The sequence below is a fragment of the Lichenostomus cassidix genome, chromosome 15, assembly GCF_008360975.1.
Source record: "Lichenostomus cassidix isolate B80296 chromosome 15, HeHo_3.0, whole genome shotgun sequence".
NCBI lineage: Eukaryota > Metazoa > Chordata > Aves > Passeriformes > Meliphagidae > Lichenostomus > Lichenostomus cassidix.
Genome location: NC_139496.1, coordinates 11863225 through 11877368, shown reverse-complemented (window position 1 = coordinate 11877368; position 14144 = coordinate 11863225). Strand labels below are relative to the sequence as shown.

At 55.0% G+C, this 14144-nt stretch overlaps 1 protein-coding gene across 4 annotated transcripts in view; it reads left to right on the top strand.

Annotated features, from left to right (window-relative positions):
- The window catches only part of KSR2 (kinase suppressor of ras 2), a 76905-nt gene extending 63104 nt beyond the window's left edge, over positions 1-13801 (top strand). For 2 of the 4 annotated variants that reach the window (XM_085076180.1, XM_085076178.1), the window contains 5 exons: positions 2670-2803; positions 6965-7096; positions 9519-9648; positions 10748-10881; positions 12130-13801. In XM_085076180.1, the coding sequence (XP_084932306.1) occupies positions 2670-2803; positions 6965-7096; positions 9519-9648; positions 10748-10881; positions 12130-12136 (537 nt within the window). In that variant the 3' untranslated portion in view covers positions 12137-13801. Of the gene's footprint in view, positions 1-2669; positions 2804-6964; positions 7097-9518; positions 9649-10747; positions 10886-12129 lie in introns of those variants that run through there. The other 2 variants (XM_085076179.1, XM_085076181.1) reach the window with 1 other exon arrangement.
- The last annotated feature ends 343 nt before the right edge of the window (positions 13802-14144 follow it).

The window sequence follows — 14144 nt, the reverse complement described above, 5'->3', positions numbered from 1 at the left end:
AGCTGTGACAGTGCCCCTGTGCCCTGCTCGAGCTCAGCCAGCACTGCCACCCCAGAGCCCAAACCTGTGGAAAAACAACAGAAAGGCAGGTTTTCCAGCAGATCTTAGCCCCCCTTAAATATTCAAATCCAGGTTATAAAGCAGAATATGTTTGGCAATATTTCCTGGGTGGTGCTTTTTCCTGCACAGTGCTTAGGCTGTCTCTTAGAAAATTGCCCATTTTCCATTCATTTAGACCCAGTTTTAACTTTTAGATTCAAATTCCTTCAGTTCTCCTGGAGTCTCTGGGCAGGAGCTGACAGGTGATCCCAGCCAAACTCTTTGTGAGGGGTACCTTGAACTGGGGGTGCCTGAGCCAGCCCAGAGCATCTCCCTTCTTAATTCCTGCTTTTGATCCACATTTTCCACTTCTCAAATATGGATTTTTCCCGCTGAGCAAACACTTGAAGCATCACAGTGAACTGTCTTGTATTTTTCCCCCTTTTTGTGCTCAGGGATTTTGCCTTCCAGATGTTCCCAGCAGGAAGAGCAGCTCAGTTCAGCCCCTTTCCCTGCGTGGGTTCATTGCTCCGTGTGGGTTTTGAGGATCAGGCTGAGAGATCCTTGTTTTCTGCCTCATAGGAACAGGTTGGAAACCTCCAGCTCTGTGGGGCTGAGAGGCAGAGAGACTTTGGAACCAACCCCAGATCCCTGGAGGAATTAGCAGAGCTCCAAAGGCTGTCTGTGTGCACTGAAGGGAATTCCCAGCGAAGTCCAGCCCTGTCACAATTCCATGACCCAACCACATTCCTGTGAGGAGCAGCTTCCCAGCCTTCCACCTCTCCATACCAACCTCCAGCAGATGATTTGGTGGACTTGGAGATGTGGAGAAGCAAAGGAAAGTCCCAAACCCTCAGTTTGGGTGGGCTTGGGTCGGCATTGTCCAGAGGCTTTGGATTTGCTGCCTGCTCCCAGCAGTTGTTTGATTCCATCCTTTGGGTCCTGGAATGTGACGGGAGAGCTGCTGGGATTATTGGATTAGCAGCTGCAAGGTTATCCTGAGATCCTCCGGAGGCGAGGGTCGGTTTATCCAGGGAGCGATGCCGGCAGAGGGAGCTGGCTTTTCACACAGCTGAGCAAATTAAGGCATTACAGGGCCTGGAGTGTTTCCTCATGGATCATCCCGGGGGCCGAGGTGGCAGGGCTGGAATTTGCAGTGGGATCTGCGCGGAGCGAGATGAGGGATTTGGGTTTGCCTGGAGAAATTCCTTCGGCAAAGGCAGGGATGTGTTTGGTGATTCCATGGAGGTGAGCTGCGAGGTCCTCCTGCTGCTCTGGGATCCCATCACCCCCAGAGCATTCCCATGGCACTGGGACTCATCCTATCCCATCAGGGCCCTGCATTCCACCTGCCCTGAGAAACATTGGAATGCTGTTCCCTGCTCAGCCCTGGCACTTTTTGGAGGTGACCGTGACATTTGAAAGGCGATTTTTAAACCTCATCATTATTTCATGTGCTGGAAATTGGAGAACCCTAATTAATCCAGGAGCCTGGAATGCTCCTGGCATCCAGCCCCAAATCCTTTCCTTCCCCCTGCATCCCTTGGCAGAGGCTCTTTAGGATTTGCTCCCCACGGGGTGCAGTGAAATCCCCACACCTTGCTGGGTTTGGGTGTTTTTCCATTTGCTTCCCCACTTTTTCCAGATGGCGGAATTTGGATTGTGACTTCTGGCTCCACATCAGCCGCCAGCTTAAAAATAAATTCTTCTCGCAGAGCCTGCGTGGTTAATGATGATAGATGAAAAGATGAGGCTTAGGATGGATGGATCCCCACGGAATTCCAGTTAATAAATCCCCCTTTTCCAGTGACAGACAACCAATATTCCCTCGGAAGCAACAGTTTGCCAGCCTGTTGGGCACTGATCCTTCAGCAGCATCCTGTCCATCAAGTTTTCCCTGAGTCTGCTTAGGAGAGTGAAAAGTGGGACAGCATCAAAATCCCTGCTGAAGTCGGGATAAATGTGCTTTATCCCCCTCCCCACTCCCAGAATTATCCCGCGGAGCTGAACATCCGCCACACGGAGCTGCCGGCAGTCTGCTTGATTTGCCGACGCTAAACAGGAGAGTTTGGATTTCCCACCCATGGCCTTTTTGTGCCTCATTAGCACTAATTTTAATTAACTGCCGAGCAGTTTTTCCTGGGGGAAAGGAATTAAGGCAGGACTCCTGCGAGGCGCCCGTTTCCAGGCGGATGGGGCCGTCGGAAGCGCCGATGGCTCCACCAGGGCGATGGGGAGCGGTGACTTATTACCCTCCTCTCCCAGCCCCCGAAAAAACGGAGGCGAAAACATCATCACCATCCATTTCCCAGCGGAGGATTCCCGGGAAGCGGCCGCCGGGTGGGTTTGCCGCTAATTTTTCCCGCAGACTCAATTAATCAGGAAGATGAGTGGGCGCCGTGGCAGCTGAAACAACCGCAATCCCGTCTCCCTCCATGAGCCCGTCCCAAACCAGGGATGCTCTTTCCCTTCCTGCAGGGACCTTTGGGGACGTGATCCAGCTTGGCTGTGCCTTGGTGGCTCATGGATGCTCCCAGCATCCCATGGGAATGCGCTGCTCCGGTGTTATCCCATCTGTTTGTGCCGCTTTTGTGATTTTGGGGTGTTTGCCTCTCCCTGTTCCATCCTAGGGAATGGGATACCTGCATGCCAAGGGCATCCTCCACAAGGACCTCAAGTCCAAGAATGTCTTCTATGACAACGGGAAGGTGGTGATCACCGACTTCGGGCTCTTCAGCATCTCGGGGGTTCTCCAAGCTGGCAGGTAGGAGGACATGGATATACTGGAGTTCCTCCCTGAGGCCTAAAGCTGGGAATGTGGGGAAAGATCCCAAAAAACCCTCTCCAAGTGCCTGTTTGTGTCCCCAGCCTCGGCAAACAGGAGTTCAAGGGGCCTTGGAGCGTCCTGGGGCTGCTCTGTTTAAAGAGAGTCAGTTTTGATCTGCAGGAAGGAACACAAGGCTGTGTGTGAGCCTCTGGAATTTTGGTCCAGAGAGGCAGATTGTGCCTCTTGGACTCAACCTCTTCCCATGGGATGGATCATTTCCATGGCCAAACCACGCTGCAGCCACCCAGGAGATGCTCCTCAGGCAGCAGGGCTTGTTCATTCCTTGGCTTTTCCCTTCCCACTGTTATAGTTCCCTGGCATCTGCTTCCTCTCCTGCCTGCACTGCCATCCCTGCACTGTCCCCACTCTGGTGACATTTTGGGAATTACAGACATCTGGCCATGGTGTCTGTGCTGGGCATGGAGCAAGACAGGGAAAATGAGAGCCAAGCTTGGGACTTTCGCAGCATTGTGACATTTTGGGGTCTTAAAGGGTTTAAATTGGAAGGTTTTTTGTTTTGGTTAATAATTCCGTATTAAAATTTTTTTGGGGGGGAGTTTTTCCAGCTGTAGGAATGGAAGGGCAAAGAGTTCCAGCAGCTGTGGAAAGGAGGAAAAGCACAACTGGAGGGGGGAAAAGGAAACAGAAATGGGGAAGAAAGAACAGAGATTGTATTTTCCACTTTTTTCAAGTGGGAAATAAGCCTTGCTGGCTTTTCCCACCTTTCCCACCAAATCCTTTGTGTTGGAAGCAGCACAGGCCAAGCTTGGGCAGTTTTTCTCCTGGTCCTTCCAGCTCCATGGCAAATATGCTTGGAAGATAAAAAACCCCTTGGAAATGATGGATTTTTCCCCAATTTCCCCGTGATGAGGTCAAAGGATTAGAGGAAAAGGCAGCGGCTGCCTCTCTGCATCCCTCACTGAGCAATCCCAGATTTTCCTCTCTGCCTGGATAAATATCAATGGGTTTTAGCACAAACTTGGCCAAAAGCTTTGGAAGTCCAGGAAATCCAGGATCTCCTGCTGTGGCAAAGTGGGATTTGCCTCTGGTTCGGCAGCTGGGCAGGGGGTTTGGGATTCAGGGCCTGCCAGGAGGAAAGGACAGCTCATTCCAGCAGGGAATGAGGGTTTGGGAAAAAACAGCCAAGATTTGCTGGGAATCTTTGCTGTGAAGGTCAGGGATGCTCCAGAGATGGAATGGGAGATGAGATCCTGGGGGAATGGGGTTTTTGATGGGGTGGCTGATGAGTGGCCACCTCTGCCCAAGATTGGGATGTCCCTTTTGGGGATAAAATCCAGGAGATGACTCAGGAGAGGAAGGATGGCCAGGAAATCAAGGCTGGACAGAAATGAGCAGCATTTTGCTGGAAAAATTGAGAAAATGGGGAAATTCCTGCCCTGGGCTGCTGGTGGCACATGTTTTCTGCCGGAGGAGAGCTGAGGGAAGACCAGGGATCCACAGCCTCCATGAGTTTTGGAATGGGAAATCTCTGCAGGTCTGATCTCCCCTTTCCAGGGTGGGTGGTTTGCTGATTTTGGTGTCTCCCAGATGAAGAAGGGAGAAAGAGCCCTATTTTGGGTTCCTAGAGGCTTGGAAAGACATCTCTGTGGGAATGTTTGGAGGTCAAATGAAGGATGGTGATGTTGTGAAGGACAGCTCCAAGCTGGCCTGGTTTCACTGGGGTTTAGACACTTCCTGCGGAGATTTGGGAACTTGGCTGGAAATTCAGATTTATTCCTCCTTTATTTAGAAGTTCTTGGGCTCGGTGGGGCTGCTCTGGAACTAGCAGGAGCACGAGGTGGGTCTTGAGGAGCCTGAGGAGCTCTTCTGCTCCTGTGGCTGCCCTGGGGGTGGCGTGGAAGATGCTCAGCTGGTTGTGGTGGTGAAGTCAGGCAAACTTTGGCCAAAAACCCCAAAACTGCTGCAATTGAGCCACTTTTGGGATCCCATGAAAGCTGGGAGCTCATTGCCCGGGGATGAGCTGTGCATCCCAGTCCAGCCCCTGGAGCATCCCAAGGCTGCCTGTGGAATGTCCCAGCCCTGAGCCACTGCAAGGAGCAGCAACAAACCCCCCAGGAGCAAACCCAGCCTTGCCGAGGGCGCTGGAGCAGATCCAAGTGCAGATCCCACTGCATCCCTCCCGCTGCTTCCCGCGATGGAGAGGCAGAGACAGGGAAGGACGAGCGAGCCGAAGCGTTTTTAATTGCCCAGGTGCTTAATGTGGGTTTGTAATTAAGAGCTGGAGGCGGCTGGGCAGCTGAAAGGCTCCCCTCTGTGCCCAAGTGCTCTTCCCGCCGCTCCAGAAGGTCTGAACCGCGCCGGAGCCGCTGATTGCGGTGGAGATTCCAACACACGGAGCTGAGAGGAGCCATCCACACCCTAGAGGGGACAAGGAGGCTTCAGCAGTGACTCCTGGGAGTGGCAGTGTCCTTCCCGAGGGAGGGAGTTCCTCCTCTGGTCAATGCCAGGGAATGAGGGTGGCTTTGCAGGCAGGAGGATATGGATTGTGTCATTTTGGGATTGTGGGCACGGAGTTGTGGAGGGAAAGGCAGGCCAAGCTTTGAGGTGGAGCCCATCCCTGGGTCAGCCCATCCCTGGGTGCTGTCCCACGGGATTTTGGCCCCAGGCTGGCACTCAGGAGGACAGATGACCCCACAGCCACCCCTATCCCTGCTCATCCCCATCTTTGGGAAAGCTCCAAGCCCAAACAGGGAGAAGTTCCTGGCAGGAGCCAGCAGGCTCTTCCTTTTCCAGAAAAAGGCACCATGATATGGGACAGTTTTTGTTCTCTCCTGTGGCTGAATTTGGGCTCCAACACATCCATGAAGCTGCTCCAGGTGTCACCCCCGCTGCTGATCCAGGGATTTTCCAGCAGTGTATTCCAGGGGCCTGCTGGAGAATGGAAAGGATGGAGAAGTCACCAACACCATCCTCAGCCATTGTCCAAAGGATTCCAACATATTTATCCTGAGCAGGGGGAGCTTGGGGAGCTGGAGGAGAGAAATGAGGGACTTTAATGAAACCAGGTTGTTCCCATGGGAGATGGCAGTGGAGGCTTGGACTTGGAGGGGCTGTTTTGGGGCCAAACACTGGAAAACACCAATTCCCAGGCTGTTATTCTAGGATGGGTTTGCTTGGAAGAGGCACTTTGTGATCCCCAGTCCAACCTCCTGTTCCAGCCACAGTGGGGGAATTTATCCAGCTGGATCCTTTGAGGGGTTTGGTGCAATGGGCACAGCAAGAGCCCCAGGGGACCCTAAATCCCCATTCCCAGCCTGGCAGAGCCAAAGCTCCCCCTAAGCACCATCCTGTGCCCGAATTTTGGCAGGGACAGCTGTGACATCACTCAGAGCAGGGTTAGAGCCTGATTTTGCAAGGATGATGTGGGGAAAACCAGGATTAAATCCCTGGGAAGAAAGTGGGAGGCTGGGGGCTGCTCTCTGGGGTCCTGGTGCTGCTGTCCCCACCATGGAACCCACAGCTCCAGCTCCATGTCCCAGCAGGAGCCACCATCCTGTGCCCAAATTCTGTCCTGCTGCCACTGGGACATTCCTCAGAGCAGGGTTAAAACCTCATTTTGCAAGGATGATGTGGGGAAAACCAGGTTTAGAATCCATGGAAAAGGTTGGGAGGCTGGGGGCTGCTCTCTGGAGATGTGTTGGTGTTGTGCCCACAGCTCCAGATCTGTGCTCCATCAGGAACCACCATTCTTTGCCCAAATTCTGCTGCCACTGGGACACCATTTCTCAGAGCAGGGTTAAAACCTGACTTAGCACGGATGATGTGAGGAAAACCAGGATTAAATTCCTGGGAAGAGAGTGGGAGGCTGGGGGCTGCTCTCTGGGGTCCTGGTGCTGCTGTCCCCACCATGGAACCCACAGCTCCAGCTCCATGTCCCAGCAGGAACCACCATCCTGTGCCCAAATTCTCTCCTGCTGCCACTGGCACATTCCTCAGAGCAGGGTAAAAACCTGACTTAGCAAGGATGATGTGAGGAAAACCAGGATTAAATTCCTGGGAAGAGGGTGGGAGGCTGGGGGCTGCTCCCTGGGGATGTCCTGGTGCTGTCCCCACGGCTGTGGCTCCGTGTCCCTGCAGGAGGGAGAACAAGCTGCGGATCCAGAACGGCTGGCTGTGCCACTTGGCTCCCGAGATCATCCGGCAGCTCTCTCCCGACACCGAGGAGGACAAGCTGCCCTTCTCCAAGCACTCGGATGTCTTTGCCCTGGGGTGAGTCCTGGGGCACTGGGAATGGGGACAGCCAGCAGGGAATTGGGGTGGGTGGCTCAGGTGGGAGGGACAAGGACGCTGTTGGCCCCAAATCCCAGGGGATGCTGATGGATGGAATTCCCAGTGCTGGGCTGGGAGAGCCTTCCTGCTTTGAGGAATGTTGAGTGGAATCCTCCCTAAATCACCAAATCCTCCTGTTTTGGAGCAGGCAGTGGGATCCAGAGTATCCTGAGGATGTTGGATGGGGATGCAGAGGTGGGGACAGAGGTCTGGGAGCCCCTGGACACCCTGATTCCCCCAAATTCTCCTATTTTGGCCCTGGACCAGGGTGGGTCCAGGCAATGGGATCTGGAATATCCTGGGAAAGTCAGCCTGGCATCATCTCTCTCCTGCATCCTCCTGGGGTGGGTACAGATGAGAAGGTGCTTGGATGATGGATGGGAATGCCAAAGGTTGGGAACTCAGGTCTGGGAGCCCCTCGACACCCCATTTGTCCCTAAATCACTAAATCCTCCAGTTTTGGCTGTGGATCCAGGCAATGGGATCCAGAGTATCCTGGGAAAGCCAGCCTGGCATTATCTGTTCCCCCCATCCTCCTGGGGCGGGTACAGATGAGAAGGTGCTTGGATGATGGATGGGGATGGCAAAGGTTGGGAACTCAGGTCTGGGAGCCCCTGGACACCCCAGTCCCCACTCCAGCCACTGCAGGGACTGACAGCAGTGCCTACTCTAGGAGGAGATGCCAAAGGCCAAGAAAATGAGAATTCATGAGTTTTCCTCAGCAAACCAGTTCGTTATTCCTGCCCTTCATCTGCCCACAAACCTCCCCGAGGGCAGGAGCCCAATTGCACCTCGATAAAACCCTTCCCGAGGCAGAGGCAGATCTCACCCAGAGGATTAATTTTCTCATGGATACCTCGAAGGCTGTGGGATTAGGGAGCGTGGGCCAGTTATCCAAGGCAATATTCCCATCAAACCCACAGTAATTACAGCTGGAAGGGTCTGGATCCTTTTTTTCTGCCCTCTCTGAGGTATAACTTTAACACAAAAATAAAGAGGTAATTAAAGGATCGTATCCAGCTCAGTGTGAGTGGGTGGGGAGACGTAATTTTCCCTTTTTTCCCCTCAAGTGTGAGCTCTGCCTGCATGGAAAGCGTGAGTTTCCTGAAAAGATGAAAAGATTTCCCCACGTTTTCCCTCTTTCTTGTTTCTGCTGCCCTCCATCCAGCCCGGAAGGCTCAGGGATGATCTGGAGGGGTCACTTCCCTCCAGGGATTTGGGGATCAGGGACAGCAAGTGGAAAAGATCTTCTAAAGACAACCAAAACTCCCAACTAGAAACTGGAATTAATGCCTTGAATCCAATCTGAGGGTGCTTGGGTGCTCCTCCCTGAGGATTTTGTCCTGTTCCCACAGGATCTGCTCCTCTCCAAACCCCCATTCCTCTGCACCCACACAATTGTCCCATTATCCAATTCCTTTGGAGATTTCCAGCCAAACTGTGCAGATTTTTCCAAAATCAGAAGAATTCCAATTCCCTAAATCAGGGAGCCTCCCTGTCTAAGGGTAGTATTTCATTTATCAGACAGATTTTTCTATCCCTGTTTTTTTTTTTAACCCTGGTTTTTGATACTTAAAGTGGTCATGACGGCATCCCTGGAAGTGCAAAGCAAGTCCAAGGAATTTGCCTTGGACAACGGGGCTGGAATTGTGGGAATCCAGGCTCATCCAGGCTCCGAGTGCCAGAAAATGAGGATGCAAAACTTCCAGGCAGTAGCGGGGGCGGAAAACCACAGGGGTGCCCACTAGCTCTGTTGGTGATGCCCTTGTTTTGGGACATTCCCTCGGATTTGGGATTCCTCACGGAAAAGAGGGCTTGGCTCAATGACGAGAGCAGGAGCAGATGGCTGGGGGCTCACGTGGCCATCACCTGGTGAGGACACCTGGGATGGTGCATGGCACGGCTTGGACAGGTTTTTGGAGCTTAGAGAGCTTTTTGGAGGAGAAAAAGGGAAAAGCCGGAGTGAGAGTGGATGCTTGGGCTCATCCTTTCCTGGAATTTTGCCGGAGTTGAGGCAGCTGGATCCCCACCATCCTCCCTTCAGCTGCTCCATGGTGAGCACTGTAGCATCCCAGTGGGAGATTCCCAGTGGATGGCACAGGATGGCACAGCCTCAGTCCTCCTTCCCACAGGAACTACCTCTGGTGGGAATCAGGGTCAAGTTTCCATCTGGAAAATGGGAGAGGTGACACCTCTGGAACAAGTGCTGAGCACCTCTGGTGACATCTGGGATGAAGCATCTCCTGGACGAGGTGGTTCTGGAGCAGGGAGAGATGTCAGATGTGGGTGCAGTGGTTAGACACCTCCCCATCCCAAATCCCTCCCGGCTGCTCCGTCCCTAATTCCCAGTGTCTCCCACCAGCACCATCTGGTACGAGCTGCACGCCCGGGAATGGCCCTTCAAGACGCAGCCAGCCGAGGCGATCATCTGGCAGGTGGGAAGTGGGATGAAGCCCAACCTCAGCCAGATCGGGATGGGCAAGGAGATCTCGGTAGGTGCTGTGGGGCACTGTGGGGGTGGGCATGGGTTGGGACATGGCTGGTGGGACCCTTGGGAAAACCCTCTGGAGCTGCCTGTCTCATCCCCCCAGGCTTGGTGATGCTGCTGTGCTCAGCTGGAACATTCCCTCTGCTCCAGCCCTTCCCAAGGATATGGGGATGACCCTGTGGGATGGATGCATCATCCCATCCCAACCCCTCACGAGGATCCAGTGATGGAGATGGATCCTCATGGTGTGGATACATCTCCCCATCCCAACCCTTCCCAAGAATTTAGTGATGGAGATGGTGTCCTCGTGGGATGGACACATCCCTTCATCCCAACCTTCCCAGAGATGTTGGAATGGAAATGGTGTCCTCATGGGATGGACACATCCCTTCATCCCAACCTTCCCAAGGATGTTGGAATGGAAATGGTGTCCTCATGGGATGGACACATCCCTTCATCCCACCCCTTCCCAGAGATGAGGGAACAGAGACAGGTCCTCATGGGATGGACACATCTCCTCATCCCAATCTTCCCAAAAATCAAGTGATGCAAATGGTGTCCTCATGGGATGGACACATCCCTTCATCCCAGCTCTTCCCAAGGATGTGGGGATGGAGACAGATCCTCATGGAGTGGATACATCTCCCCCATCCCAGCCCTTCCCAAGAATTTAGTGATGGAGATGGGTCTTCATGGGATGGACACATCCACTCCATCCCAGCCCTTTCCAATAATATAGGGATGGAAATGGTGTTCTCATGGGATGGACACATCCCTTCATCCCAACCTTCCCAAGAATCCAATGATGGAAATGGGTTCTCATGGGATGGATAGATCCCTTCATCCCAGCCCTTCCCAAGGATGTTGGAATGGAAATGGTGTCCTCATGGGATGGACACATCCCTTCATCCCAGCCCTTCCCAAGGGTGTGGGGATGGAGATGGGGTCCTTGTGGTGTAGACATGGCCATGGTGGGAGAGGGCCTGGCTGAATTCCCAGTAAAGGCAGGCCTGGCTGAATTCCCAGTGGGAGAGAGTCTGGCTGAATTCCTGGTGGGAGAGTGCCTATCCAGGTTTCCTCACACTCTCTCCCTGTGGCCCCAGGACATCCTCCTGTTCTGCTGGGCCTACGAGCAGGAGGAGAGACCAACCTTCACCAAGCTCATGGACATGCTGGAGAAACTGCCAAAGCGCAACCGCCGCCTTTCCCACCCGGGCCACTTCTGGAAGTCGGCAGAGTAAGTCCCAATCCCTGCCCTATTCCCGGATTTAACCCAGGTGGGAATGCCCTGCCCAAGGTCCCTCCCCAGACCAACAGCCATCACAGCTTCCAGCCTTATCCCTTCTTCTCCCGTGGCCAAATCCTGCTCTGTTCCATGGCTAGTCACATCCCTCTGCTCCAGGAAACGGCGTCAGCAGGTCCCCAGTTGGGATTTCGGGATCTGCCCTGTTGGGAACAGCAGGCAAAACGCAGAGCAATCACTTAGAAACTCATTTTCCTCCCTGGAATTTGTCATATTGTGACAAACAGAAGCAAAAGCCTCGCCTGTGCGGGGGTGGCATTCACGGGGGGGTTTTCCTGCTCCCAGCGTGTGTCCCTGGAGGCTGGAAATGGGAATGGAGGGAGATGTGAGCTCAGGGAGAGAAGTGAGGACATTTTGGATGCTCCAGGAACCCCTCTTGGTCCTTACTGAGGGTTGGAGATGCCAATTCTTCCTGCAGCTGCTAACAAAATCCCTCTCTTCCTTATCTGGAAGAATGTCTGGAATGTCCTCTGTGCCATCCCTGTCCCTGGGGGGCTGCCGGGAGCAGCGCAAAGCCCGCGGTCAGGTGGCCCCCAAATCCCCCGAACGGGAGCCGTTCCTCAGGAGGGAAGGGAATTCCCAAGCCACGCTCCAGAGCGGCTCCGGCAGCCGGCAAGGAATGCTGAAGGATTCTGAACCCCAAGGCAGTGCGGAATTGCTCCGCTGGGCTCGGGAATGTTTTTCCAATCACTGAGCCACGCTCTGCCCGCCCTGGGCTGGGGCTGCCCTGCACCTCCCTGTTAATTACCTCCCCAATCCTTCGCTAATCAGGAAGTTCCACGGGAGCTGACTCCTTCCACAGGGATTCAGTCCTGCCTGTTGCTCCCCGTTAGGTCCTGCTTTCCCCGCGGGATCCCGGCTCGCCCGGGAATCCTGGCTGTGCACAGGGATGAGCCGGTTGTGGCACCTCAGGCTGGGCCATCCCTGCCCCAAGGGATCCCAAGGGACCGGGGCACGAAACCCCTGTGGGATGGGGTGACACCCAAGGAGCCCTTTCCCCTCGGGATGATGCTCCAGGAGCCAGGCAGGGAGCTGCAGGAATTCACGGCTGCTTTCAGGAGCAGCTCCGTGGCAAAGCTGTTCCAGGAGTTTGTTCTTTTCCCGAAGATCTTCCCTGCAAAGCCCCAAGTTCCCGCGGCAGGAAGCGCCCGGTGCTGACTCTGCTCCTCTTGTCCCTTGCAGGCTGTGACGGGAGGAGTTAAGGGACGGTGCCTTCCTCCCCCAGCGGGTCTCCTCTTCCTCTCCGCTTCCCACCCCGCGCTACGGAGGAGCAGCGGGGCCGACAGCGGGCCGGGAATGAGGCTCTTCCCCCGCAGCGTTTCTTCATCCCGGGAATCCTCTCGGCGGCGGCGGGAGCGGCCGGAGCAGCCCCGGGAACGCCCGGCTGCGGTGGGATGGGGACAGCGGGCGGCTCTCCGTGCACAGGGGGTGGCTCTGGGGACAGTCCCCCCACCCCGAGCAGGGGTGACCCACAGGACAATGACTGCGATTTGCCCCCAGGGCTCCTCTGATCCCAATCCAGCGCTCACGATGATGCTCGGCTGGGGAGGGCTCGTTCTCGGTTCTCCGCGGGTTTATTTAATTCCCTTTATTTATTTCTTTCTGGTTTTGTCATGAAAAAAGGGGGAATGTTGCTGATTCATGAGTTTATCCCCGGATCCTGCGGGGCCAGGGAGTGCCACTGCCATTAGCTGCCCCCCGCGGGGAAATGCATCTGTCCCGCTGCCCCCGAGCCCCCGCAGCCCCTTCGTGGGCAGCTGACCTTTCACAAGTGGCTTCTCTCCCTCCCAGCCGCGGCCACTTACGTGTCCCCCGCGGGTGTCCCTCCCAGCGGGGCTCATCTCCACATTCCCGTTAATTTATCCGCTTTTCCTGGCGTGTGGCTCATCAGCCAGCCCTGCCCTCTCAGCCTCCCCGCACCGCCCTGCTCCTGCCTTCACTCCTTGCTCCCAAAACCCTGGATTTGACATGCTGAGCCCCTGGGATGCTGTGGCGCTGAGCACAGGGATTGGGATCCTTCCCCCTCCCGTGGCCTTCCCGGGCTCCTTCCCGGAGCTGGGAATGCAGGCAGGCTCTGGTTGTACAGAGCACCTCCCAGCCCCACGCTGGGACACCTCAGCCATGCCCAGGACCATTTCCTCCCACATATTCATCTCCCATCAGCCAAATCCCAGAGCTTCCCAAAAAATTCTCTTTGGGAGCTGCTGTTGCCACCCTACCATTCCTTGTGCTGGCATTTCCCTCTCCACCCAGCTCAGATGGGCCCTCCAGCCCCTCGGATGAGCTGTCAGATGAGAGCAAATTGCATTCCCAGGCTCTTAGGGAGCATAATTGCCTGACAGGAACCATCCCGGATAATTCAATTGTGGCCTCAGTTGGCTTTGATTTGGAGCCGTGAGGAGGCTTTGCAAACTTAACCAGCCCTGGCTCGTTCGGCTGCTCCTCCAACTCCTCCTTGCTGCTGTTGGAAGCACTTTAGCAGAAGTAAATGAAGATTAGAAACCTAATTGCAGCCGGGACGAGATGGTATTTTAATTGTGGGGGAATTAAAATCCCCATGCGTGCATGTGTGAGAATTCCACGGCGGGCAGGAGCAGGGAGGGGTGGATCCAGCCCCAAAAGGATCTGGAGGAGTTTCCCGGTGGTGTTTTTGGGGTGTGCAGTCCCATCCCACTCTGGGGTGCTGTGCGTGGAGCTGGGGTGAGGCAGGATGGCCGAGTGGGATGAGCAGGCTCGTTTGGGTTAATTGGGGTTAATTGTCCCCTGCCCCAGCAGCACAATTTGGGGTCCCTGAGGCAGGGCTCATCTGCCCATCCCATTCCAGAGGGAGGATGCTCCATGGCTGTTCTCACCCCACCTCTTCCCTCCTGAATCCCAGCCCAGCCCTGCTGTCCCTGCTGTCCCTGCAGCCCTGCAGCCCTGCTGTCCCTGCTGTCCCTGCTGTCCCTGCAGCCCTGCTGTCCCTGCTCTCCCTGCTCTCCCTGCTGTCCCTGCTGTCCCTGCTGTCCCTGCTCCCCACCCCAGCTCTCCCCGCTGCGCACACGTGCCATAAACGTTGCACTAAAACCTCAGAGTCTCTCTGGGTTTTCACCAATGCCTTCACCCGTGCTGCTCCCAGGCTCTGGGGGAGGCAGAGCACCCCTTTTCCAGAGGTTTTGGGGGCACGGGGGTGTCTTGCCAATCCCCAAACCCCGATC